The sequence below is a fragment of the Botrytis deweyae genome (genome assembly GCF_014898535.1).
Source record: "Botrytis deweyae strain B1 chromosome Unknown BDEW_062, whole genome shotgun sequence".
Classification (NCBI taxonomy): domain Eukaryota; kingdom Fungi; phylum Ascomycota; class Leotiomycetes; order Helotiales; family Sclerotiniaceae; genus Botrytis; species Botrytis deweyae.
The window spans coordinates 15,830-42,282 of record NW_024066269.1 but is presented as its reverse complement, the minus strand read 5'-3'; the positions used below and the strand labels follow the sequence as shown (position 1 = coordinate 42,282).

The window sequence follows — 26,453 nt, the reverse complement described above, 5'->3', positions numbered from 1 at the left end:
TTCAAGTTAGATATATGAGAGAGCACGTCAATGGCACAACATCTTCGGCCAGGAACGGGCAAGGATGTCTATTGAGAGGATCTAAAGAACAGAAACTCAAGGGCGGAGAACTGACTAGATGAACAAAGCACCCAGTTAGACAACTTCACATAATGAAATATTTCTTCACACAATTTCTTCTGAAAAACTTTCTCTCTTAGTGAAATCAGTCTTGATTTCCGGGCTCTAGTACCCCATTTGTGTTATTCTTGACTTTATTGATAAGTGATCTTTGATTCGTGCATATGGAATATAATATTTCTGAATCTAGGCTCATTTTCGCGTGAGAGCATTCTCGAAGTAGATGCACCTAATGCTATCCAATTTCAGCAGACCATAAGCAAGTACCCCACAACTACCTATAAATTGAAAACCTAGAGATCTAAAATGAAGTAAGCTTTTGAAAATGTAAAGAAATAGTACGTATAAGAGAAAACTCTTATTCGTTGATATATATCAAGAAACCAGTCTGTACATAAATATCACTGTCTCCAAGTCTTCGAAATGAAAGTATTTACGTTATACGCACAATGTGATATAGTAATATATTTTTATCTATCTCTACACAAACTATTCAAGTTCTTGAAATCTAAAAGTTGGCTTTGCTTTTCATTTCAACCCCAAATCCATCCATATATGACCTCCAAACATTAGATCCCTCATGAAACTCAGAAATTGCGCTGTTTGTCAGCTCTAAACTTTGGTAAAGAAGAAGTGCATCTTGTGTACCTTGAGATTATTAAGCATTTTCACAAGTTAGCTTTCCCAGGATTTAAGGCTAAGCATCTGCCATTCTATTGAATGGCTGCAACCACGCAATGATATCAGGATGAAAATTCTACCCAGTGAGATGAATAATCTTTGGTGACAAGACCATGCTCTACCTAGGTAGGTAACTATCTCATTCGTCCACGTGCTTTATTCACTTGTTGACCCTGATCAACTTACTCATGTGCCAGGAAAATCGCTCTTGTATACCTAGTATTTCATTCCGTCAAGTTAAGGGAACCGGTGCAGCGACTACAGTTCTTTTCTGATGCCTCATTCTCACCATACGCAAATCTTCGACGTCTCTATCATCGAAATTACTCGAGACTTGCGGTGTTTGACGTCAACAGCATCATATCGCTTGTTCGCAACATTTGCCATTTCAACAAATTATCCATCGCTGGGACAGAGACTCTCCCTTTACAACTTGCGATACTCAGACTACACACACAACAATATGGCCGACAAGATTTTGACGACAACATGTTCAAAAGCAGCATCAGAAAGATTCAACGAGTTCCCATTGTTTTCCTCATTCCCAGTTGAAATACAGTGTCGGACTTTCAAAGAAGCTTTTCCCGACCCAGAAATCGTATATTGGGATTTTGATGTAACAGCACATAGAGGGCAAGATGTTTGGGTTTTCTTTTCAAAAGCAGACATCACGCATTACTCCCTTTCTTGCTTGCATGCAAGAACTCACATGCAGAGGTCTTCCGGAATTACGAGAAAATCGAGATAAATTTCCCTACCCCCGTGGCTTTCCATAGTTGCAATCAATCTGATCGTTCCAGGTATCTTCGAAAGACTGTTGATACTCTCTTAGTCAGCTTTATCAACTTCGTATCATTGAATAGGGAGGGAGGAAACTTGCCGTTGAATAACATCACATACCTTGCTTTAGATCTTGATTTCGATCCTCCCTCATATATCCGTGTTTATGCCAAGCTCCACATTTCAATCAGCATCCACTGTCCGGCTTTGAACACATTGTATTTTGTTTTTGATTACGGTCCTGGTCGAGCAGATTGGTACGCTACCGAATACCGGCAACTTGTTGATATTAGTGAAGGCTGTGTGGATCTAGACTGGGAATTTCCGAGATTGAAACAATCCTTGAAGAAACGATTTCGAAATCCACCTCATCCGAACCATATTGCATATATACACACAGCATTGGAAGATCTCAAATACATTGACAGAGAATCCAAACATCTCTTAAAGAGCTTTGATCGCTTCATAAATACCACAGAGAATGACATGTGGAATAAGCCTGGGGAGGAAACATTAAAGTATTGGGAGAATATCAGACCGACTCCAACGTTGATGATGAGATGCCTAGACCATTTTCAGGCGAGTCCCTGTTCTTGCAAGTCCGAGTATCCGGAGCTCTATTCAAGACAGAATGAGATCTATCTAGGAATCCGCAAGGATGGAACGCCAATGCACATGTACACAGGTTTGAGGCAAATCTTTGATGGGGAACCGTGGTAGACGAAGTAGGGCTTGATTGATGAGCAATGTAACAATTAAGTACTTGATAAGTTCAAGACATAGGATTCTTATTGTCATGGACTGGGAGAAATATGATACTTACGGATTGGGCAAACTGTGAAATGTCCTCGGATAAATATTGAATAAGGGTTTTGTATTTCAGTGTTATGGGAAGCTAAGATTAGCATCAGCTTGTGTCCATATTCAAGTTAGAATAGCAATAAATTCTTTAGGCATAAAGAAAACTCAAAATTTAAACATAATAGTGAAGAATTATACCAAAAATGCTAGAAGTGAGAATGTACAACTAAAATCTGAGATCAACCATGAGGACCTAGCCGAGTGTCTAGCTATATATATGTAGGATTATTCCAATATCCAGATCTAACTAGAATCATGCCATAAACTTAAAGAGCTTCATTAACATCTTTTCGTATGTAATGATACAAAATCCTTGTATTGATGGTATACGATCTAACGATCTTGAAGATTGATTCGCTTATCATGACATCCCCTTTTGCACTCACAGACAAATCGGGCACACTGGAATCACAACGATATTAGAACAGGCGAAAAGTTGTTTTTTACATTCTCTTTATCTATTACTAGAGTATTAGATATTGTTTTCTTATAAATAGACAGACTGGAAAGATCAATGTGGGTAGATTTAGGGTTCCAAGTCATGCATAATGTTTATCACCGTGACACCAATTATTACCACAACAAAGCAACATACAACTAAATAAAAGAACTAAATGAAACTCAGCATTTTCTAAAACACATACATAGCAAAATAAAATTAACAATACTCAGAAATTCAGCGTTGTGGTAGCCTTTCAATAATGTCCTCAAAGTAGTTGGGTTGGGTCAGCAAAAAAAGTTGAAATCAAAAGTTGAATGAAGTTGCAAAAACCAAAATTCGAACTCGAAAATTAAAAAAAAGCTCTTTGATTCAAAGAATTACAAAATAGTTGATTAAACAACTTTTCAGACATGCAACAAATCTTTTGTGATTATGTAGATGTCACATGGAAAATATGTGATTGGGGACGGCAATCAGATGGGAGAACTTCGGGCCGAAGGGGAGTGGTGGTTCGAGCTTTTGGCGAGCTTGGGGGGTTTTTGGAGGTTGATGCATTGGATGGTTGGGGTAGATTTAGGATTTTCTGGGTTTGGCGTTATTTGTGAGAATAAATATATGTTTGTTCGTTGTGATGGGATGGAAGGAGATGCTTTGTTATTGGGAGTTAGGTGAGGTGTTGGTATGCGTGTTAGGTTGTTGATGAATTTGTGATTCAAGAAACTATCAATAAACTTGAGAAGCAATCATTTTGGTAGCTTGAACACAACGAAAATTTGCTATCATGTTGCATTTCTCGGAATCCTACAGATGTATGAGTCTGGACTGCCATCAGAACATCACAGCTCCCTATTCTACTCTGCCTACTTCCAGAAATCCTCCTCTATTTGATATCTGTCTATCCCAACAGTATAGATATTTCAAATGCATGTCTTCCATCCGTCATGGCTCCTCAGTTTCAAGCATAACACTTGGAAATATCCAAATTCTTTAGTTATTAATCTAGGCATATCACTCAGTAACGGAAGCAACATATGAAGAGACCCTTTCCTCTGCAGTTTTAAAGTCCCTCTCTCAAACCGAAAGTTATTAGTCCCTGATATTCAACTATCCAACTCACAAGATTTCATGATGACATCTTTCAGCAAAAGATCTTCTGCCTGTAAAGTACTAGATGCTACTACTTAGCTTTCGCTTCTGAAGTCATGTTCTATATGAGGAGGCTCTAACAAATTAGATTTCATGATCTATTAAGATTTCTTGAACTCACAATTGAACTTTGTTAATTATGAGTACCTAGGTTGAGGAAATTGCAAATATCACAGTAGGAAAGGAGCGATATTGGCTCATTGTGGAGTTTGAGGTCTTTGAGGTGAATTATGAAAAGGAGTTTGGGGGAGTATTTGAAATAAGCAGGCTGTGATCAATTGACTTTGTACGTAAAGGATCACTTGAGCTGCAAAACTGTAAGATTAGACTAGATTCATATTGGATGGGCTTCCTTAGTCTTGCAGAGATAGGGAGGATGTGTAAGAATTTGTGAAGGAGGGCCGAGTTAAAACCCATGGCTGAGTGTTAGGTTGAGATGGATTGCAATTTCTTGGTGAGCCAGAAACGTTCTATCATGAAGTTATTGAAAGGACAATCATGATGATATTTGCGGGGCTGAAGAAGAGTCGTAGTGAAATTACTTGAGGAAACGGATTGAGGAGGTTTGTGATATTGTGCCATGTCACAGGAGTGTGACTCAAATTTCAAGGAGATTATTGAAAGTATCTCACAAGAACGCATAGTTCTTCTATCCTCTACAAACCAAGTTAGCAAACCTAGATGGTCCACGTACCTTTGTCTCTGTCTTTTGAAGACTCAATAGATGCAGGTGGATCTGACGGCCAGTAGACATAAAAGAGTAATCTTGTCCATGTATCCTCTTCCAGAATCTCTCAAAGTACCATTTACAACTTTCCTTTTCACTTTCCACTATGTATATCTATATATTGTTTTGAAATATTGAATATGCTCGCGTTAGAGGCTGTGATACCGATTCACTTACAAGTAATACATCATCAATGAAGAATGACAAGGGCAAAATCTACCTCTAGGCCAATCACAACCCTGATTTGCGCTTGAACTGGCTTTTTTCAGTCCACATCTCTCATACCTAATTCAAATTTCGAACGTAAATGAACTTTGAAGAGTGATGAGGTGTAGTTGATTATGCTGACAAACAAACGTGACTACAACAACATCGGAACGTGGGATCTTCCCAATCTGTCTTAGTGTCTTCGCCTCCACACACTAAGTCGCACCTACCACTCGAACTTGTTAAGCCTCTTTCTTGATATTAAACACTTTCTCTACTTGTTACCAGACTTTCTTGATAACAACTTCCAACCTTCAATTCTTGGTCCTTAATAGATATCGCACACTTTTTGTTACATCTGTTTCTGGTTTATGAGCTTGTTAAATCTACAACAATTCATATTCTTTGCTTGATGCTAAGTTGGTAGTGTTGCCTGAAGCTGCTGTCTTCATCACATTATCTAATTTTATTCAACTTGGTTGGATTTTGTATAGTCTTCTTCAATATTGAGAAGCATTATTCATCAGCCACCTCAACCTTTTGAATTATTGCAACCTTCTAAGCATTTCATTCTTCGAGGTCATTTTGATCTTCCAGAACCAACATGGCTCCTCCCACTCCCATCAGTGATGATCCTCTTGAGACCAAGAAATCTGTAGGAATGAAGAGTATCTGGGTAAGATAATGAACGGTTCGGTGTTGAGAATTCCTACTAATCACAATTTATAGGGTAATATGAAGAAAGGCGCATCCAGACAGAATCCAAATCCAAAAAATTGGTCGACCCAACAGATTAGATCGGACTCAAGTTTCGCTGCATTATCACCTCCTTCTCGAGATTCAATATCATGTTCCAAGAACTCATGTTTCTCAGATCTCAACAACTATATCCCTGCAGGATCGATTCGAATACACAAGCAAGAGTGTTCGCTCTTGACGGAAGAAGTATTCACGTGTCAAGATTGGCATGCTTTTCATCTTCCGTCCGACATCATCAACTTTCAACAAAGTATCTTGTATTTACCAAATACTGTACAAGGTCAATTGCTTCGTTCTGCTGCCCTTTCTAAGTACACTGGCATACACAATGCTGGTTGGATTAGAATGGAGTTCAAGGCAAAGGATAAGAATACTGGTCAAGTAAGGGTATATATCTTACCAGATGATGTTGGGAATGCTGTGTTAGATCGGTAAGTGTTGATTGGATACTGCGTTGGTTCCAGACTCGTGCTAATTTCTTTCAGTTCGATGAAGCAACTTCGTAAGGGTATGGAGGCCTTACTAGACAAGTTAGACGTTTCGAATGCAGCTTGGCAAGGAACATGGTCAGATGACAAACCAATTCAGCACATCAACTCTGAATTGGATGACCAAGAATCTACAGATGTCGTCTCGCTCTTTGAAATGTTTAACAATCTACCATCCCCAAAGCCAGACCCAGGGGTGATCGTTGGAGATCGTTATGTACAAGATGCGATGCGATCTCTCCTGGTAGGTAATGTCCAGGGGCTGAATCCAAATACGCAATTGCATCCATATCAGTAAGTAGTCAGCTCTCAATTTCTCCCACCCTCCGCAGTCCTCCCCACTTAGTTATGCGTTACCATTTCGAGCCAAACTTTTGAACTCGATTGTAGCATGGCTGTCTTGTGATCTTATCTTTATTTTATCTTTCACTTCAAAGCAGCAAGGACTAACTCATCAATCATTAACAGATGTCAAACGGCTGCTATGATGCTGCAGCGGGAAACACAGCCAGGGTACATTATGGATCCACGTCTTCGAAAAATTCAAGATCAGTATGGACAGAGCTTTTACTGTGATTTGAGTGCGAACGTTTGTTTGAGGGAACCACGCCTTTACGAAGCTCCAAGGGGTGGAATATGCGCAGAAGACATGGGTCTAGGAAAGAGTCTAATCTGCTTAGCTTTGATTCTATCAACAAAATATCTAAGACCTCAAATGCCAGACGAGCACTCCATTAACTCTATTCCTACGCGAAAAAAGACGGGTTCTCTTCTCGAGATGTGCGCTTCGGCCGTCGGCAAACAAGGAATTCCGTGGGAGACAGTCCTTGGAAAGATGGAATCCGAAGGAGAACTTGGATTCAGCCAAATGCATGCCGCGTTAAATAGAGGGATTGGCTACTATTGGTATGAGCCTGACCCATTAGCTCGCGAGACCCGTCGTCTGATAACCCCAACTAAGAAGAAGATTTGGCTCGCAAAGTCTACGCTTGTAGTTGTTCCACCCAATTTGGTGCACCAATGGATTCAAGAGATCGAGAAACATACCACCAGCTTGAGTTACTTGGTTATGAATGATTTTAAAATCCAAGTACCTGCAGCGCATGAGTTGGTAAAATACGACATCATTCTATTTAGCAGAAGGAGGTTTGAAAGAGAGGCTACAGAAGAGACTTTGTCGTCCCCACAGAGCACTACTACCTGCGAGCACTGTTTCGGAAGCCCGGAAGCTTCAAACTGCTCTTGCGAGATATCCCCAGAAAATGCACCGGCAGAAGTCTTTAAATACCGCTCTCCACTTCGAGATCTCCATTTCAAGCGCTTGATCACCGATGAAGGAAATGGTTTCGGGAATGTAACGAAACGCGGCCAGTCAAACGCGATAATCATGATTGACTTTTTGCACCTTGATGCGCGCTGGATTATTTCTGGAACCCCGACAAACGGCCTTCATGGAAATGACGCATTTTCGAGGACTTATGAGCTCAGAAATAATGACACGAGATCCATCGACCAAGAGAATGCCAAGACGCCTCCAGAGAAAATCTGCACTAACCCAAAAGGTGTGTTTATCCAAAAAGAGACTAAGGACCTCGAGAAGCTTGGGAATATATTGGAGTCGTATCTTAAAGCTCGACCATGGGCAAACACGGCCGGGGTGGGAGATCACGCATCGTGGCTAGATCTAGTCATCAGACCACGATTCAACCGAAAGATCCATGGCGATCCGGGAATTCTTAAGTCTACTATGGAAAGTATGATCATCCGACATACTGCAAATGACATCATGGGGCAACTTAGACTTCCCCCATTAAACAAGAAAACTGTTTACCTCGAAGGATGTTTCCAGGATAAGTTGTCGTTGAATATATTCTCAATGATGATTACTATAAATGCCGTTACCTCGGAAAGAGAAGGTGTAGACTATTTCTTTCATCCAAGAAGAAAGAGAGTTCTTCTGAATTTGTTCTCAAACTTACGACAGGCTTCCTTCACTTGGTCAGGTTACACCAAGGCAATGATTGAGAACTCGCTTCAAACTGCTGAGAAGTTTCTTGCAAAGGATGATATTAATCCTGAAGACAGAAAGCTTTTGCAGGAAGCTATTCGAGTTGGAGAGCTAGCCCTTTCGAATGGTATATTCACAGCCATTAGTCAACTACATGAAATGGCCATGTATGTACAGAATCCTCTGGCGGAAGAAATTAGGCATGCGTGGGCACTTGACTACCATGATGGGAATCCAACCTTGATGGGCGCTAGTATGATATGTGCTGCCAAAGAGGCGTTTTATACATATCGTCGTAGTGGCCTCGTCGATCCATCCGATTCTGTCTTCGATACGGCTAAACTCACCAACTTTGGAGAGAACTTGATGCGCAGGATTGCAGTAAACGCTGGTGTAGACCCTGTCGAGTTCAGAACAGAACAAGCAGGCTTTACAGATCACAGACCGAGTGCAAGCCCCGATATCTCAACGTCAGTGAAGAACTCCACGTGGAGAGAGTCTACTATCACATCCACAGCTTCATCCAAACTCTCATATCTCATGGACCAGATTTTTCTTCATCACAAAAACGAGAAGATAATTGTATTTTACGAGGCCGAAAACGTGGGATATTATATTGCGCAGGCATTGAAATGTGTAAACATCGAGCATTTGGTATACACCAAGAGAGATTCAACCTCTGAGCGTTCGAAATGCGTTGCAAAGTTCAACTCCGTCGCTGGTTTCCGTGTTATGCTCATGGATGTTGATCAAGCCGCCTTTGGTCTAGATATTAGCGCAGCATCAAGAATGTACTTCGTCAATCCAGTATTCTCACCACAAGTTGAGGCACAGGCTATCAAGAGATCTCACCGCATCGGTCAGCTCCGCCCTGTATATGTTGAGACTTTGGTTCTGAAAGGAAGCATTGAGGAGGTGATATTGACAAGACGAAGTACACTGAACGACCAAGAAAACACACATCTCAAGAACATCCTCGAATACCAAATGATATCCGACTGGATCAAGAATGTTCGATTCTACCCTACTGCGACTGGTAATTTACCCGGTCCAGAACAATTTGCTCCTCTTTCTTACCCGCAACTCGCGTTTGAAAAGTTCAACAATTCTCTGAACAATGCAAATAAGGATATGGACCCTACAACGGAATCAGAAACTCTTGAGCCTCTTCCATCCCAATTGACCGAGAGCAGACGCTCAATTTTGGGTGTTCAAGCTGCGCGCAATGTGGCTCAATTAGGTGATTTACGCTTCATATTGGGGTGGGAAGCTTCAGATTTAATTCTTGGATTTTATAAGAGAGGACTTCGGGAGCGGATTCGTGAACAAGAATTGGGATTAGGTCGCTGGGTTGATGGTTTAATGCTTTCGCATCAGATTGTTAATGCCTCTACTAGTGGTGAGATTGGATCATTCCATACTGCTCGCGGCGTAGGGTTTGGTACGAGAATTCGACCCGGATTAACCACAAAGGCCGTACAGACTTCTCCTGAAGGAGATGTAGCAGAGGAGAATTATCATTTGAACGAAGAAGATCATCTAGAATCTCTCCACACAAAGTCAATGAAGACAAGTTCCACTGGAAATGATCGGCAAAATGAGTTGATGATGCATTCGAAGGTCTCGAGAGAATTGGCTGAGACACAAGCAGAAGGAGATGAGAAAGAGGAGCGCCATAGCTCTACTCAAACACTCACCTTGGGGGAAAGATTTAAAGAAATGGTAGAGGAAGCAGCTATTGCTGATGGAGTATCTATCGATTGGACCAGTCTTCATGTTCGCGGTGCTGGTGGACCATCTGCTCGTGCGCCATCAAATGCGCCATCAAATCGGGGATTTCTAGAATTTGGACAAATCACTAGTGGAAATTCGACGAGTACACCACCGAATACTACACTGACAGCTAATGAACCTGAAATTGAGGAATTCACGGCGGAGACGGCGGAGAATGTCGCAAATGAAGAAGATGAAGACATGAACGCCGCAGAAGTTGCAGGTGATGTGGAAGATGAGGCTACAGGTGCGGAGTCCGATTCTTCCCACGGAAACTTGTATGATGCATAAGAGCAACCATATTTGTTAGAGATCCAATACAGAAAATTACTAAATAAATTCAAAATCATTTCATTATGCTAAAAGTGATATCTTTTTCTTTCTGCTTGACTATGAATATTTTTGAAAAGTGACGTGTAGGTATGATGAGGGAATTGTTTGGAATAAGAAGTAGACTATAGATACAGGTGGGGAAATGGTAGGTAGCTATATCCAACCAACTTGTATATGGATGCGTAACTTGATTACTTGTTTATGGGACTACCCAACAAGTATTTGAAGTGAAATTGGAGGCAGTAGTTAAATCGATGATAGAGGAAAACGGAAGGGGGGGGAGGCTGGTGAAATCTTGGATTGGTTATTTAGCGACTTAGAAGAGGTATCTAATAATCAGATAAAATTATATTTGCGGAAATCATACAATGCATGCATCTTTGCCGTTTTAGAAGTATGTATACAGTATTAGTATTGTACATATCCTCCTAATGTTTTCGCCCTTTTCCCCATCACCCCTACCGTCTAGCAATCTCTCTCCCATCAACCCAATTAGCAATCCAATTCACCACCACCATTACCCTCCTCCTCCAGCCCCTCGTCCACGCAATACTCCCACTCCTCCACGCCAACCAAGCTGACGCTCCTGTCCAATCTTTCTTTCCCTGTATAACCCCGTCACCTCTTCCTATATAGGCTACCAAATCTTTTTGTTCATAGCTGAATGGTTTTCCGAGTTCTTCTTCTGGATTCTCCAGAAGATGTTTTGTGAGCCATTTTGCCTTTTGCACCGCAACTTCCGCAGTGGTGGGTAATTCGTTATTGAGGATATCAGCTGCGTCTCCGAGGGCGTACACGTTCTCGATAATATCCCCGCCTGCTCCTTCTACACCATCGGAATCAGGCTTGAGGACTCTCAACCATTTATCCGTGAGAATTCTCTGCAATCCTTCGCTTTTTCTGCAATTCAAATCTTCGACGAGTTTTCCCGCTGTGTTGCCGACGGCCCATACTACTACTCCGAATGGAATCTCGCCTTCTTCTTTGACAGTCATACTATGTCGTTTAATTTCTTCGATGTGTTTTCCCGTTTTCACTTTGACGCATCCTCTGTTTTCGAATTTTTCCATCGCGTACTCGCTGAGTTTTTCGTCGAATTGTCCGAGTAGTCGATCCGCGACGTCGTAGATACTAATCGTACATAATCCTTTTAGTCTCGGGTATACCGCTCCAAGATGTTCCTGAATCAATTCATCAATTTCAGCCGCCAATTCGATACCGGTGGGTCCACCCCCAACAATGGCGAAATGTAACATGTCCCTTTTTTCTCGCTCCGATATTGTAGGGAGAGAAGCTCGTTCCAGACAATCCAGAATCCCCTCTCTTAATCTCCTCGCATCCGGTACTGTTTTCATAAATAAAGCGAATTCCTTCACTCCTGGTGTTCCGAAAGTATTTGTTTCGCACCCGGGAGCTAAGATTAATTTATCATATTTTACATCAAAATGCGCTTCGTCCTCTTTGATATCACTATAAGTTGGGGAATCCATCGATTCGCCACTAACGCCACTTCCTCCAATACAAGCTTTACATTTGATGGTTTGCGATTTGAAATCAACAGAGGTGACTAGAGCTTGGTATTTTTCGAACTTGGAATCTCGCCGACGAACGGGTTCTTCGGCGAGACGGAAATCAAAGATGGAACAAGCGGCTGAGGCGAGGAGGGGAGTGAGAGCCATTGTTCGAGAGGGGGAAATGGCGATTATGTTGTAGGGAGATGTGGAGGTGGTGGTGGCGGAGAGCTCTTGAGCGAGTGTCCAGCCAGCCCAGCCGGTGCCGATGATGGCTATGGTTGGTTTATGAGGGTGGGATTGAGGATGTGGCGAGGAGTCTTCATTTGTAGATGTAGAAGGAGGACGGGATATTGAGGTTTTAGAAGCATTGCTTCTCGTGGCTGGGGTCATGCTGAAATATGATTTTTGATTGATGATAGCGGGGTAGAGGATGGGCTCCAAAACTCTATTTGGTATATGTTTGATTGAAATTCTTCCAGTATTTGGAGTAATAAAAGTGCAAAAATCTCGAGTACTAACTCTAAACTTTCCTTCCAGAAAACGACTTTTATACATCCCAAATATAAATCATACAATGTAGAGAAAACAAGGAAAGAGAATGCTTATCAATACAATGGATACACGGGGAAGTGGTATATCTACATGGTCCTCGACTTACCTTTTACCAGTATTTTGCATAGCTTGGTATGCGGTAGTTCCATGTACTGACGGCATTGATATCTCTTAGCGTATACGGGATCCATAACTGTCGTGATCTAGATCCAATAGTCTGATCGCAGATTCCATGGAATTGTGGTCTTGGATGGGATTTCACGAGTAGCAAAATGTATCAACAATTACCTACCTACTGTGTAATCCTCGAGTTCGCTGCTGTTGTGGTGGAGAAAGATTGTCGTGTCGATGTTATCAGAACATTCCGAGATATAAATTTTGAAAATCGGTATTCGGAGTCCATCAATCATGACGTAGAAGAGTGGAGGTCGGATCGGACAAAGTAAAGTTCAACCGCATAGCACGTGACTATACTCCACACCAGCTTAGCCGAGAAAAGCTAATTGTGGCCCGTGATTTAGTCTCTGAAAATGTTAATTTTGTTGCACGTCTCATTTAAACAAGATTTCAAAGTGGAGTTTAGGGTATAAGTCAGATTTCGAAGCTCAAAACCATCAAGCTTAATAACACATTGAATGGTGAATGTTTTCTTTCTTTCTTTTGCTTTGCACGTGATCTTCGGCTGGGTTTCTCGAATAGAAATTACCTCCCAAGGAGAACAGAGCTACTGGTCACGAGGGAGATCTAACATGTAGGAGATTAATATCACGGTTTCATTGTTTAATGCATTGATTTCCTCAATTGCATTTGCTAAAACATTTTAGATTGCAAGACTTCCTACCCCATCAGATTTCCACAAAGCTTGTTCGCCTAGATATCTGCCCGCCCGCCCAATTGTCTCTAAATCTACCACGGAGCACCGTCAAATAGCTGCGCCAATCCTTTATACTTATCCACGATAGTACCATCAGCATGGGCCGGTAACCAAGCTAGCATAGATGGTACATACATTCGCGGAAGAGGAACAACTGAAGGGTCAACTTGGGCATCTGCAAAGAACCAGCCCACCAGGCCCATGACTGGTTCCCTGGTCTTCCAAAAATTCACGACGTCTCCATCCAGCGCAATGTTTCGAACGATAGCTTTTCTGTAGTCCTTCCAATCTCTCATTACGTATTTAGCATCCGCTTGAAGACTCACCCTCGCTGATATTTCCCATTCTCCTTCTGCCTTGTATTTCGTATCCATACCAGTAAAGTCTTGAGTAAAGAAATCGCTGTCCATGTTAAGGATCCAAAATTCCAATTTTTGACTTTTAACGGGTGGATCGTTGGGATGAAAATAATTGCGGCCATCAAGAAGAAAGTACACTTTTGAGAGTGCGGGGCAATGTAGACTGATCATTTTGAAAAAAATGTGCAGACGAAGAAGCTCATAATTTACACCAACCACGTTTCCGGGAAGCTCCCAGGTCATGCCATCAAGGGAGGCATTTTGGAGCGCTAGACACTTGATATTGGACATCGAGATAGTACCACCAAAGCTGTACAAGGTGAAGACGTTAGCCGCATCCAACATGAGGATATCTTTATCTACTCTCATGTAAGTATAAGCTCTCGTGTTAGGCTTCGTAGATGCTTTCCAACGGTTTACAATTTCGTAATTGCGAATGTGCGGAGGAATCCCCATCACTGGGTTCGATATTGTGAAAGGAGTTATCGTTCCCAGACGTGTGATTTGGATATTCTGAACGTTTCGATATACCTCGGCGTTTGAAGTAGTACTGGCTTTGAGTAATGGGAGCATACTGGGATTTGTGGGTATGGAAACCTCCAGCTGTCGAACTATTTTTCGCGCACTGTGATCGTGGGTTTCAGTAACTTTGAAAGCCATATCGATGACCTGGGGGCTTGGTAACGCCGCCTTGAAGATCGCGCATTGAACTTCCTCTGGAAGCGTGGTAAATTTTTCGAAGGTTCCATCGCGTGGATCTCGCTTATCTTGATACCCCTCTTCGCAAGGGGTTAGAGGAGGACAGTCTTTACACATGGTGTGGTGCAAAGAATAATTCGTCAATGTGATCGGTATGTTTATTATTTCGTGACAGTTTTGGGGCGTGTTGAGAGTCGAGTTTGCAATTTCGAAAGATAAAGTGATGGAATTGAGAAGCTTTCTCTTGTGAATAATATAGTAAAATCTGAAAGGTACGGTTGAGACAATAGTAGTACCGGCTTTGTAGTACTACCGTAGAACCGGCTTTGTAGTTCAAGCTTCATTATTCACGTAATTGGTAACGGGTAGAGCTCTCTGTACGGTTCGTTTAGATGAATAGGAGGATATTGACGTCAGGTCGTATTTGACCATCAAAACTAACACATTGATGAACACTAATTGAGTTCTCCTGGTACCGTAGATTGAATCAAAAATCTCATCTCTAGTCATAGCTAAGTATTCTCCAATTGGAACACCATCCTGATCATTCTATGGTGCAGCAAGTTCAAGTAAATATGAATGATTTGATGGATTTTTGGACAATTTCGTCGACAGTAGATGGAATGCATGATATTATTGGGTCACATATTACTGTGGAGTACCATGTAAGGTTGCATCGACCGTAGTGTATTGCAAAGCAGCTAAGCGTAGTCGCTAATACTGCACCTACCATATGCTTCTAAGTTCTAGCGAACTCACTTTTCTTATAAGATGTCCATTTCACCAAGAACATTTCCAAATACTCACTCTATTATCACATAATAGTTTCTTAAGCTACTTTCAGGTTTCAAACATCTTACAATTCAACACCATGTCACTCGATTTCACCCATTCTCACAATAATGATATGATTCCTCTCGAAGAGGAAACAGCTGATGAGGTAGTTCAATGTAAGTAATCTTCCATGGCGTTAGATAACCCAAGTTGGCAGAATGTACACAGGCTTTCATATCCAGAATAAGTTCAATAATTGAAATTAACTGGACAGTCCATGAGTTGAAAGTGTCTGACCACCGGACTGCAATTTGAACTATTGAATCTCTAACTATGTCTTTGTCATATGAAATCGCTAACACAATGAAGTTATCGTTAATCCACCTCTTCCACGAATCTATGATTCTACTGGAGACACGAAAACCTTTCACAAATTTGGTTACTTACCTATCGAGTTACAACTAAAGATATTCAAACACGCAATGCCAGCCGCACGTGTCATTCAATGGAAGCGCGAAGTTTTTCGGCCCTTATCCGATGAGATTTATCCTATGTTCAATTTACGAAAGTTTCCGGGCCTGTTCTCTTTACTTAATACATGCCGGGTTTCTAATGAATCAGTCCATCGCCATGGTGGATTTGTCAGAATCAAGTCGAACTATGGAAGAGCATACCCTACGAAAACGTCACAGATGTATTATGCCTTTGTGCATTATGATTATTTGCGGCCTAATCACGATGTTTTCTTGTTGAATTATTATAATTTGATTGAGTCGCATCCCATCAGTGTATCGATCGACCTTCAAAGCTTCACCCACCTTGTCCTTCATTCAAATAAAGCAGTACACCATAGACCTTTATTTGTCATGGGTTTAGAATTCATTCAAACTCATTGCCCAAATATCAAGAGGATTAGTATTTGTGTAACATCTCCCTATTCCTTTGCATTGGATCGTCCCTTCAATCGGTATGTCATTACCAGATTCATCGACATTGATGAGAATCTTCTGAAGCTCAAGCTCTGGTACTCGGTCAGGACACGAATGTCAAACCCAGAGCGCAATATTTATTTGTACATGAGATCAATAATGGACACCGCAGCTGAGATAATGTCTGATGTTGACACATTCTACAAGAAGATGGACACAAAAAGTATGGCATTCTGGAAGAACGTTCAGGTAGTCCCTGTTCTAGACTGTGGATCAAGAAATCCTCTTGATGAATCCGAGCTATACATTCCAGCGATATCGGCCTATGCATGTTCCGATAATGATGGAAACCTTCAAGCTATACCTTGGGCGCGGAGCAGATCTGTTCTTCATTGTTCGGAACCTAGTTAGTGTTTGATAGATGGTGTTGCAAAGATAGTCTTGAGCAGGAACAAGAATACTCTTTGCTTACCTCTTGCTTGGTAAGACTCCTTAAAGAAGTGATGGATAGGAAACATGTCTAATAATACAAGCCATATAACTACATCTAATAAGCCAGCTCAAGTGCAGTAATTCATGGTGATCTTGAGAAAAACGATGAGCTAAGAGAGTGTATACTATTCATCTTTTAGCTGATACACAAAGTATGAAATCACATTGAAACTCTACAATTCACACAATGCAATTCCTTTTGCAGATTACAAGTACACTAAGTATTCACTCTATTCTATGAAAGATATTAAATCATCATTGTCTCCAAGTTGCCATCCGAGGATTCACCCAAATAAATAACCGTATCTACCCGAAGTTTCCTTGATTTCGGTTCGAATATCGGCTGTACTTATACAGCTAGCCTTGTGCTCGGAAAACCTTTAAAAACTCTCGAAGATTTCAAGTTGACTTTTCAATCCAATCTGGTCACACCACAAAAGTGGTAGTTTTCCTCCACAGATTATCCGTGTCGATTCTTTGGTGGGATAATGAGATTTTCTCTATTGTAACAATATTCAATACTTCAACACTTCAACACTTCAACACTTCAATACTAAAAACTCGAATCTGCGACAAAAAATACACCATAGCAACAATGTCAAGAATATTGAGTGAAAATGACACATCTGATTCAGAAGCTTCAAGCTCTTCTGAAGAGTCTTCCCCTAAGGATTATGAAGGTAAAATTATTTGGAAAGGTTCTTTTTCCAGATTTCCTAACAAAATTCAGTAGAAGAGGATTCCATAGTATCAGATGATGATTCAGTATCTGGAAGTACTAGTGGTAAGAACTCATGCATTGTATGATAGATATTCGCACATTATTGCTAATCAAATACAGCTACAGAAGCATCTCAACCAAGCTCTTCTAACTCAACTTATCCACCCGAAGCCGCAACAGCAACTTTGACAGAATTCCACCCCTTTAATCGATTTCCTCCGGAGCTGCAGACAATGATCTTCAAGTTGGCATTGCCTGTTTCTGACCCACTTCTCTTGAAGTTTGAGATCGACGTTGAGGAGCTTCCTGCTATAATTCGTCAGAATAAGAAAACAGGAAAGATTCACCACTCGCATAGAGATTTCACGATCACAACCTTTGCCTCTTGTGCTAAATCTCCTCCCTTATTGCCACTTTTACTAGCATGTAAAGCTTCTAATAAGGCTGTATCAAGCGGCGGATATGAAAGAATTGCGGTCTCCTTTCCAGACAATAACAATCGACAGAACAACTATGTTATGGAGCAGAAGCCTCACCTGAACATCGAATATCTTACATTACCGCCTCCGCAGCGCAATCATACTTGGCTACGACCTGAAAAGGATACGGTGGTGGTTTATGCAGAAGATTTCGTGATGCTGTATCATCATGGCGGCTCCATGAACCTTTCTAATATTATACATCTGGCGGTACACAACTTGTCAGGAAGAAATCGGCGTGATGAAATTAAAGTTAAAGCTCGAAATCTTTGGAAATGGGTCTTCCTTATTGCAGAAAAGCACTGCCCAGCGTTGAAGAAACTCAGTCTCCTTCTCGGTATCGACTTTGCAGAAAATTACGATGATGATGATTGGGCCGCTGAAATCGATACACATCACATCATCGTTGATGTTGATGAAAAGTTCTACCAACTTGATTTTCACCATGAATCAGATGATGCATATGATCGCTCCGTGGAAGATGGTGAACGATTTGAAATCGAAGAGCTATTTGTAAATGGAAAGAATGCTGTTGAGCTAAAGGATACATCGACTGTACTAGCAGAGTATCTGGATGAACATATGGACGACGAACACAAAGCTAATTATTGGAAGAATGTCGATGTCATCCCTGGCTTTCGAGCTAGGCCCAATCACATGGAGAATGTAACAAAGATTATGGGTGTGGGCGCGTGGGTACCCCAGGATGCCAACGGAAAGCTAGTTTACAGGGCTTAGAAAAGGAAATAGGAGGCAGAGATTCTGCGGAGTTATGAAAGTGGTGGTATGTTAGACGACAGATTTGGTGATTTCGGATATCGATCGGAAGTTTAGGAACATTCAGAGGCTGAGGATCTTGCTTCTTCGACACGGTTACTATGTACTGAGTGAAGTTTCAGAGCAGGAATTGCTGAGACTTTGGTTACTGGGATTTTAGGAAAAATGGGTTACTCGTAAAATAAAATATTAAACCATTGTAAAAAATAATTCCTTTGCTATTCGATGCTGTGGCAACTGCTGCAGAGTCACACATTGAAATGAAAGCCAGAAGTGACATTACAACACAGAGAAAACTGAAGTCCCAACAACCCTTGCTGCAATACTCAAGTGACTGTCCTTCAAGACATACGTCGATCCGCTGGTGGAATTGGTATCATATGCCGCCAGAGCCAACGCTGTATCAAAGTAATTGTTCATTTCCACACCACTCCACCGCTTTCCTGTTCCATATTCTCCATCTATGAATCTCAACCAACGATCATAGTCTGCTTCCCCAAGTGACACTTTAATTCCAGCAGGTACTTCTTCAGTATCTTCTGCAAGAAAAATTCCACGCTTTTTCAAAACGTGCTGCCAAACTTGAAGATTTTCTGATCTGCTCCAGAAATCGCTTCCGAGACATACATTCATACCTCTCAGAACTTGCTCCTCCACATCATCTTTTATATCCGTCGTCAGAATTACAATGCCTTTAAACAGTTCTAACTCCCTCAGAAATAATCCTGGCATATTGGAATCACCATCTGAAGGGCTCTTGCGGTGCGGGAACCGACGTTCCGCATCTGGAATTGCAATTATACAGTTCCATTTTGTAGCTCGTTTGAAATGGGTAGCAAGCTCCCGTGCAGCATCCCATGTGATCATGCCAAGATCTGCGCTAGTTATGGTGTACAGTGGTCTATTGAAATGAGAGGCAAGTGCTTTTACGGTGAGAAACTTCCCTGTGTTCTTGGGTCCATGGAGCAGAATTGCTAGGCTGGCTTTTATTCTCATTAGTAGGATTCTTAATTTGAACTATGTCAAGAACTTACATTGATCCCTGCTTTTTCTAAATGATAGTGAGTGACTGCTGGGGTGCGTTCCCACCAATGCTTTCAATAGACTCTCGTGTCCTTCAGGTATTACGAGAGATTTGAAATCCACAGGATTCTCTACGCCTTCTTGTTTCAAATCACTTATCGTATCTACACTCAGCATCTTCCATATTTTTCTCTCCAGCACAAACCCCTCAACTGTAGGCGGCAATAACATGAGGAACTCATCTTCCAGTTCATCGTTAACATCACGAGGATGCAAAAGATGAAAATCATCTTTGTACTTGGCCGCACGGTCATTGTCAACAACATTGTCCACGATCAAGTCCGAGCATCGACATCCGCGGTCATTAAAGTATTGATTGTTCGATACTCCATAGTGTGTGCAATTCTCTGCGGTTTCCCTGGAATCGAACTCAATTGCGTCAAAAAGACCAATAGCTTTGTTCTCAATCTCGAACTCGCTGTCTATGATGACTTCGCTTTTTATCTATTCAAATGTTAGCCTTGATGATTAATGCGGGATGCTTCACTTGCTTCTTCGCGTTCTTTCTTGAGATTCACGAAAGAACTCGTTCCATATACTGGCGGTCGCCCTGCAAATTTCAAATCTTCATTATTTGACGAGTTTGATACTTCTTCTCCAGCACTGCCCAAGTAATACTTGTGATCACCTTGCTTCAAGGATCTTAGTTTCTTTCCTCTAGCAACAAGATATGATGTTCGATTCTTCCGCTCACTGATCGAGAGTAACTTGAGGGGTGCAACCGTAACTCTCTCTGTCATGAGCTCCCCATCCAGTTCAACTAGTAATTCTGACACTGACTTCTTTCCAGCATACTCTGATATTCTTAAAGTTTCATGAACCGGGCCAACGACCTTCCAATCAGACTTCATATAGAAGCAGTTGATATTGAAAGGTGAGCACACTGCTTTCTTCTCAAATAATTCCGGTTTAGATAACCGCAGTCGACCACCCGATGTATGAAAGACTCGGTACGCACGAGACATGGGATAGGTGACAATCAGATCGCCGGGACTGAATAAATGCCAAAGATCGGTGAAAGCTATCTCGGTGATAGTACCGTCTTTGATCTGTTGTCGGAGTTCGAAAACATGTTTCAGATCGTGGTCCATGAATTCGATCAGACACTTTAAGTGAGCCACTCTGGTATCGATACATGCGAGAGGAGTTTCGTGAGGAGGATAGACAACATCGCACACCTCACAACTCGAAGGTGGATCTCTAAATCGGACCTTGCGATCTGATCTTCTGTCTTCATGAACTTGATCGGCTACTTTGTTTTTGTCTTCCAGCGAATCTTCCTCCAGCTTTTCGTCTCGAGAATTCATCATTTCCTCCAGTTTTCGCAATCGTGATCTGATTGCTTCCTCATACTCCACAAGAACCTTCCAAGGCCCAGTCAAAACTCTACGCCATTCACTTATCAAAAGACCTACACCAGCTCCTATTAGTATTCGCAATTCGTCTCTCAAGGCCTCTGAATTGATCGCCACTCTAATCGTTTTTCCATCCTCCACCGCAACATCTAGTACATGCTTTCCTCGTTGCTCCATATACTTTGATCCTGCCCAATCCTTGAACTCCATTCTATTTATATTCAGCTTGAGTTCCGCTGCTTGCTTGCTTACACGGACTTCAATGATTCCAGGCGATGAAGCTCGGTTGGAACGAACACGTGATGGATATGGAGAGTTGGAGCGACGGTTCTCAGAATTGCGTCTGGTACGTGAAGCACGAGTTGCGGCCCAAAGAAAATCTTGTTCATACTCGGGGACCCAACGTTGAATCAAGACGTAGTCTGGATTCTATTTCATAAAAAAATATCAGTTTTTGAGATCTCAATCATAGTGGAAAAGAACATACCTGACTATCTATCACATAATCTATGTTGTGTTCTTTCAAAACCTCAATAGATAAGTGTCGAAGGTGCATTCGGGTCCAAGTAGGGCGCATTTCGGATGTCTCATTTTCAGGGATTCTTTGAGCGGCCTCGGACTCTCTACGAAATATCAGAGGATGAAATTCAAAAATTCGATATGCTAAGATCTGCTTACTTATCACCGGTAGCCTCTTCCTCGTCGTCGCTAATTTCCTTTTCCTTGTTGTTCTCCCCCTCACCACTCACAACATCATTATCCACCTTTCCTTCCTCTTGGACATCCCCCAAAGGCTGCGTAATATGTTCAAACCCATCTGATGAGTCCATGACTTCTCTCTTATTTTCCACAATTTCTCACAATTTCGGACTCCAAATCTTTCTTAAAAATCCAAAATGCGGAAAGTAATTTCTTCTTATCAAATTCTGTGTTCTAGGCACCAGCTCCGTAAAGTTCCACAGACACCCCGCCTCGCATGTCAGCTTTTGGGCTGTGTATCGATAACCGGGCTATGATTTGCAGGCAATTTAGGGCTGCAAGCAATATGTGGGAATTTTGGCTTGGCGTGGAGCTGAAAGTTAATATATTGGGCTGCATGTCAGCAGACTAATTTTGGGTATGAAAATCATTCTTTTTTTGAAACTCTATTCGAAGAACCTCACAAACAAATCAGTACGTGGTTATAGGGAGATATACACGGAAAGAATCTATGTCAGCAGGGATATCACAAACAGTCACACAAATTATTGGTCATTTTATTTCAGTTGAATTGTCATCTAATACGCTTCGGTTTTCATATTAATCAAAGTTTAAAGCGTTTATACATCTCTAAGCTAGTCGTTACTAGTACACACACTCCTCCAATATCAACCTTGTTCATGCTCGCTTTTCCACACTAGCTTCTCGCTAAATTATCGATACGGGTATCCCTTTACAACCTCCACAATACAGACGAGGTGAGTGCTAGCGAAACTCAAGTAAACCCATAGCCTGAACCCGGAAATCTACTTCTGCAGAGTCTGAACTAGGCGTTTCTCGCTAATAGGGTGAGGGTGTTTTCGTGAGCAAGTGTCAACGATTTCAAACTCGACGGATTTACAAGTCCGCCCCCTCAAAGAGATCAAATATCCCCTCATATCTATCGAAAGGAGTTCCGTCATCATAGCATGGAAGCACAGATGATAGTGCAGGGAACCATAGTTGGGGCCTTTTCCCACCTTCCAACCAGCCTACTATAGCCGGAACTACTTTCATTTTTCTCCAGTAATCCGCTACGGCACTGTCTGATAGCATTTCCGTTCGTTCTGCATAGTCTTTGAGCTCGCTCATTGCGTGTTGCGCATAATTGAAAGCATTATTTATCTCTGCCTTAAGACTTTCTAATTCGTAATATTCTTGCCTCTCTTTGTCCTCCTCAAAATCGAAATTTCGAAAGTCTTCGTCTATTTTGATCAGTCTCAGATCTCGAGTCAACTCAAGACTATCTTTCACATGACCGAACGGAACTGCTTCAGTGTCGCCAATAACCAGATGAATTTTCTTGAGTGCTGGGCAGTGTTTTTGGATCACATTGCAAAACTTCTCGAAGAGATTCGTTATTTCGACCTCGTTCCAATCATCGAAAAGATTGTAATCTATTCCTGTTACAGCGAGTTGCTCAATGTTGCACAGGGATCCTATCGAGCCGCCAAGTTGATATAATCTCACGAGGCTATCAATGCTGACCATGAATACATCGATCGAAGGTCGAAAATACATGTAGTTGAGAGTATCAGGAAGTGTCTCAGTTGTATCAAGAAAGTGACGGACTGGGGGACGGAATAGTTCGATCTTCTTAAGGCCAGCACGGCGATGCATAGTGTCGTTTGAGGCTTTGCAGGTCTCTAAGAGAGATGAAACGCCAGGGAATTTTGCTAGCGCAGATCCGAAGTTGATGATATCGGTGAATCCACCACGTTTCCTATGAATCCAGAAATGGAAGTTCAGAACTTGTGAAGGTGGCAATGCCTGCTCAAAGATCATGCATTGAATTTCGAGAGGAAATTGACCGAATCGAGGAAACATCGTGGGATTATTCTTCAAGTGATTGGCGGATGAGCTCATCTTGGGTTGTGAGCCGCTATTTGAAAGTTCTCCGATTGTTCTAGGCCTTCGAATATTGATCTTTGGTGATTTAATTTTTTTGACTCGCAGTATCGGGCTCAATGAGGATGACTATCGATCTGATAGCTGTGAATCGAATTTTTTGACTGGTTCAGCTTGAGATAAGTGGATGTGAGCTTAGTATTTGTAGATATGATGAAGATGAATGGATGGAGCCAAATGCAACGTTCGAATGAGAAGAGAAATGCCCAGTATATATACTGGTCTACAGAACGAGCCGTATTGGTTGATTATGATGATAATGTTCAATGAATCGCGACAAACTGATTCATTTGTAATCTCATTATCACGGTAAAATCGCGCTGGCGCCGTATTATTTGATCGTTGAATTTGCTGGACGACCGAGGTAAAACTCTATGCTACGATTACATGCTAGAGCGTATTTTCAGACGTCAAATAAACTAGAATCAGAAAGCTAAAGGGGAAACAGATCCGTGAGGGATGTCTCTATCCCTTATGTAATAAAGATCGCTTAGTGAAAGCTAGTCTTGGACTGAGGTCGGCGTGATGTGTAATCACACAGATACGTGAAGTTCGTCACACATAGGTTTAGCAAGTCGCATTAAATATCTTGAGGCTATTACCGTGTTGATTACAAATGAGTGACTGAACAACAAGCCGTAATGAGTAGCAGAATGTTCACGGTCATTATCTTAATACAAGCATCTACAGATTCTAGCGGTCATCTCACTGTTTTGTATCTCGCGCCTGTATAACCGCATCAGCATTTGTGCGCTAGATGAGTACTCTCACTGTTCATACAATTAACGCAATAGCGTAGAGCAAACCCCAAACCGTAGGTCCCCTTGCCCAATAAGTATATAATCATTGTCGAAGCACTGCTGAAATCCCTCCAATTAATCTTCCTTCCTTCTAAAACTAACACCAATCACAACTCTCCATCAATAACGACCTTGTCTCGAACTTAAAAACTCCTCCAACCAAATCTACTATCAACTCTATCCACAGATTAGCTCTTTCGAACGGCGATCATGACTAAGAAGACCATTAAAAAATCAATCCTGAAAAAGGCAGCCATGAGAAAGGCACTGATGAGAAAGACAGCGATGAAAAAGAAGACCATGAAGAAGATGTCCACGAAAAAGACAGCCAAAGAGAATGCAACCATCGATAATACAATCATGGCTATGGATAACATGGAAATAGATACCCCTACTTCAAGCTGGCTCACAGCAAGTCAAACTCAGGCCTTTAAGGCTCTCGAACGCTCAACCGAGGACGATAGCTTTTTTGCATTTGAGTTTCTTCCTCTCGAGGTTCAGGTGATGATTTTGAAGTACGCATTACCTCAAAAGCGTCTCATTCGCATGGGATTTAGAACCGTGTTCAACAATTTCAACATGATCTTGAACTTTCAGATGCTACCTGATATGCATCTCACACCATTGCTCAATACCTCCTGGCTCTTCAATAACGAGGTGAACAAGGAATTCAAGAAAGTGGAGCTTCGGAAGTATTCCAGAGGTGTAAAGTCAAAGCTTTACAAGGCATTGCACGACGAAAATTACTCTCCTCCCGACTATTTCTGGGATCGCTGTAGACGCAATATCTTTCATGAGAGAGGATCCGGATACCGCTCTTTAAGCCATGTTTATATCCGACCCGAGACTGACACATTAATCATTGATTATCGCCAGCTTTTCATCCTCTACTTCGTCGGTGGATCCATTGACTTGTCAAATGTTAAGCATATCGCCCTCGCTAATGTAAGACCATTCCAATGGGACTGGCCATACCATCGTCTCCAAGAAGATGATGTTGATCGCTTAATACACGGTTTGATCAGTGTCGAATGTCCCAATCTCGAAAAATTGACATACATCATTTCAAACGACGACCCGATGACCGAGATGCACCTCGATACAGAAGAAGTGATTTTTGACGTCAATGATGAATTATACTACCAGGATTTCGAGTTTGAAGATGGAACATTGCACAATGAGCGCCCCCATAGCTTGATGCAAGCAAAGGCAGAAGTGGATGATTGCTTTCAAGGTTTTCTTGGACAGCTTGGCTCTGGATTTAGACTCAAGGACGATTTTATGAATTTCTGGAAGGTGCACGTACCGGGTGTAGGCATGATTGCGCGATTCGATGCGGATGCAGATTGGCGTTTACGGAAGAAGCGTTGCCCAGAGCCTAGGTATTATTTTGTGGGATTCGATACTTATTTGCCCGCTCATGCTGATGGCACGATTCTGGGTCCGTATAAGGGATTGGCGCAAATCTTTGAGGGCGCACCATGGTGAATGGATTACTGTTGGAGATGGAATTGCTGTCCGCGGAAATATTCAAGGGGAACATGGCTTTACGAGCTAACAAACTGCGAAGCGCAGGACTCTTTTGAACGAATCAGACAGGGCTGGGGGGAGGGGGGAGTTCGCTTAATGGTCTCTTGTTTTAGGATCGATTGACTCCAGTGGGAGTTCTGATAACTGGTTCAACACCTGAATAATTTAGGAAATTTAGGGTGTGCTCTTATGACATTGAGTGCAGTCCTGCTAGGACGAACAGACGGACAGAATATAGCCTATCTCTACATTCTCCTTATTTTCCTCGCTTATCTTCACACCAAAAAAAAAACAGTTCATAACTTTAGCTAGTCCCCCTTTTCAATACTTAAACATTTTTATACACCATATTCTTGTGACTGTCTTATGGGTGTAATCTAACAAATTAAAAAGGTTGTGAATTCCCATTCTAATATTATTGTGATTCAGCTGCGACTAGCAGGATCGTTTCTTTTTTGTGGTTTCTGCTTTCAATAGGCGGTATTCGCGTGTCTTATTATGTTTGAGACTAATAAATCAGGTGTACTGATAGTGACTTCCCTTT

General features: G+C 41.7%; 8 protein-coding genes across 8 annotated transcripts; 4 read left to right on the top strand and 4 right to left on the bottom strand.

Annotated features, from left to right (window-relative positions):
• Positions 1 to 5,568: 5,568 nt before the first annotated feature.
• On the top strand, positions 5,569 to 10,283 carry EAE98_012260 (uncharacterized protein; the record flags this gene model as incomplete). Its single annotated transcript, XM_038959885.1, has 4 exons — positions 5,569 to 5,640; positions 5,694 to 6,154; positions 6,209 to 6,505; positions 6,680 to 10,283. The coding sequence occupies 4 exons, from the start codon at positions 5,569 to 5,571 to the stop codon at positions 10,281 to 10,283; spliced, it is 4,434 nt and encodes a 1,477-aa protein (XP_038803726.1).
• Positions 10,284 to 10,783: 500 nt separating this feature from the next.
• EAE98_012259 (uncharacterized protein) lies at positions 10,784 to 12,229 on the bottom strand (the record flags this gene model as incomplete). The annotated part of the gene is made up of 1 exon (XM_038959884.1): positions 10,784 to 12,229. One exon carries the CDS (start codon positions 12,227 to 12,229, stop codon positions 10,784 to 10,786), a length of 1,446 nt encoding a protein of 481 aa, XP_038803725.1.
• A 1,068-nt stretch (positions 12,230 to 13,297) lies between these two features.
• Positions 13,298 to 14,440, bottom strand: EAE98_012258 (uncharacterized protein; the record flags this gene model as incomplete). The annotated part of the gene is made up of 1 exon (XM_038959883.1): positions 13,298 to 14,440. The coding sequence occupies one exon, from the start codon at positions 14,438 to 14,440 to the stop codon at positions 13,298 to 13,300; it is 1,143 nt and encodes a 380-aa protein (XP_038803724.1).
• Positions 14,441 to 15,579: 1,139 nt separating this feature from the next.
• On the top strand, positions 15,580 to 16,437 carry EAE98_012257 (uncharacterized protein; the record flags this gene model as incomplete). Its single annotated transcript, XM_038959882.1, is given in 2 exon segments — positions 15,580 to 16,064; positions 16,080 to 16,437. The coding sequence occupies 2 exon segments, from the start codon at positions 15,580 to 15,582 to the stop codon at positions 16,435 to 16,437; spliced, it is 843 nt and encodes a 280-aa protein (XP_038803723.1).
• Positions 16,438 to 17,113: 676 nt separating this feature from the next.
• On the top strand, positions 17,114 to 18,456 carry EAE98_012256 (uncharacterized protein; the record flags this gene model as incomplete). The annotated part of the gene is made up of 3 exons (XM_038959881.1): positions 17,114 to 17,198; positions 17,252 to 17,302; positions 17,360 to 18,456. 3 exons carry the CDS (start codon positions 17,114 to 17,116, stop codon positions 18,454 to 18,456), a joined length of 1,233 nt encoding a protein of 410 aa, XP_038803722.1.
• Positions 18,457 to 18,774: 318 nt separating this feature from the next.
• On the bottom strand, positions 18,775 to 21,763 carry EAE98_012255 (uncharacterized protein; the record flags this gene model as incomplete). The annotated part of the gene is made up of 5 exons (XM_038959880.1): positions 18,775 to 19,478; positions 19,530 to 20,022; positions 20,070 to 21,362; positions 21,421 to 21,556; positions 21,612 to 21,763. The coding sequence occupies 5 exons, from the start codon at positions 21,761 to 21,763 to the stop codon at positions 18,775 to 18,777; spliced, it is 2,778 nt and encodes a 925-aa protein (XP_038803721.1).
• Positions 21,764 to 22,529: 766 nt separating this feature from the next.
• Positions 22,530 to 23,537, bottom strand: EAE98_012254 (uncharacterized protein; the record flags this gene model as incomplete). Its single annotated transcript, XM_038959879.1, has 1 exon — positions 22,530 to 23,537. One exon carries the CDS (start codon positions 23,535 to 23,537, stop codon positions 22,530 to 22,532), a length of 1,008 nt encoding a protein of 335 aa, XP_038803720.1.
• Positions 23,538 to 24,589: 1,052 nt separating this feature from the next.
• Positions 24,590 to 25,867, top strand: EAE98_012253 (uncharacterized protein; the record flags this gene model as incomplete). Its single annotated transcript, XM_038959878.1, has 1 exon — positions 24,590 to 25,867. One exon carries the CDS (start codon positions 24,590 to 24,592, stop codon positions 25,865 to 25,867), a length of 1,278 nt encoding a protein of 425 aa, XP_038803719.1.
• Positions 25,868 to 26,453: the final 586 nt, after the last annotated feature.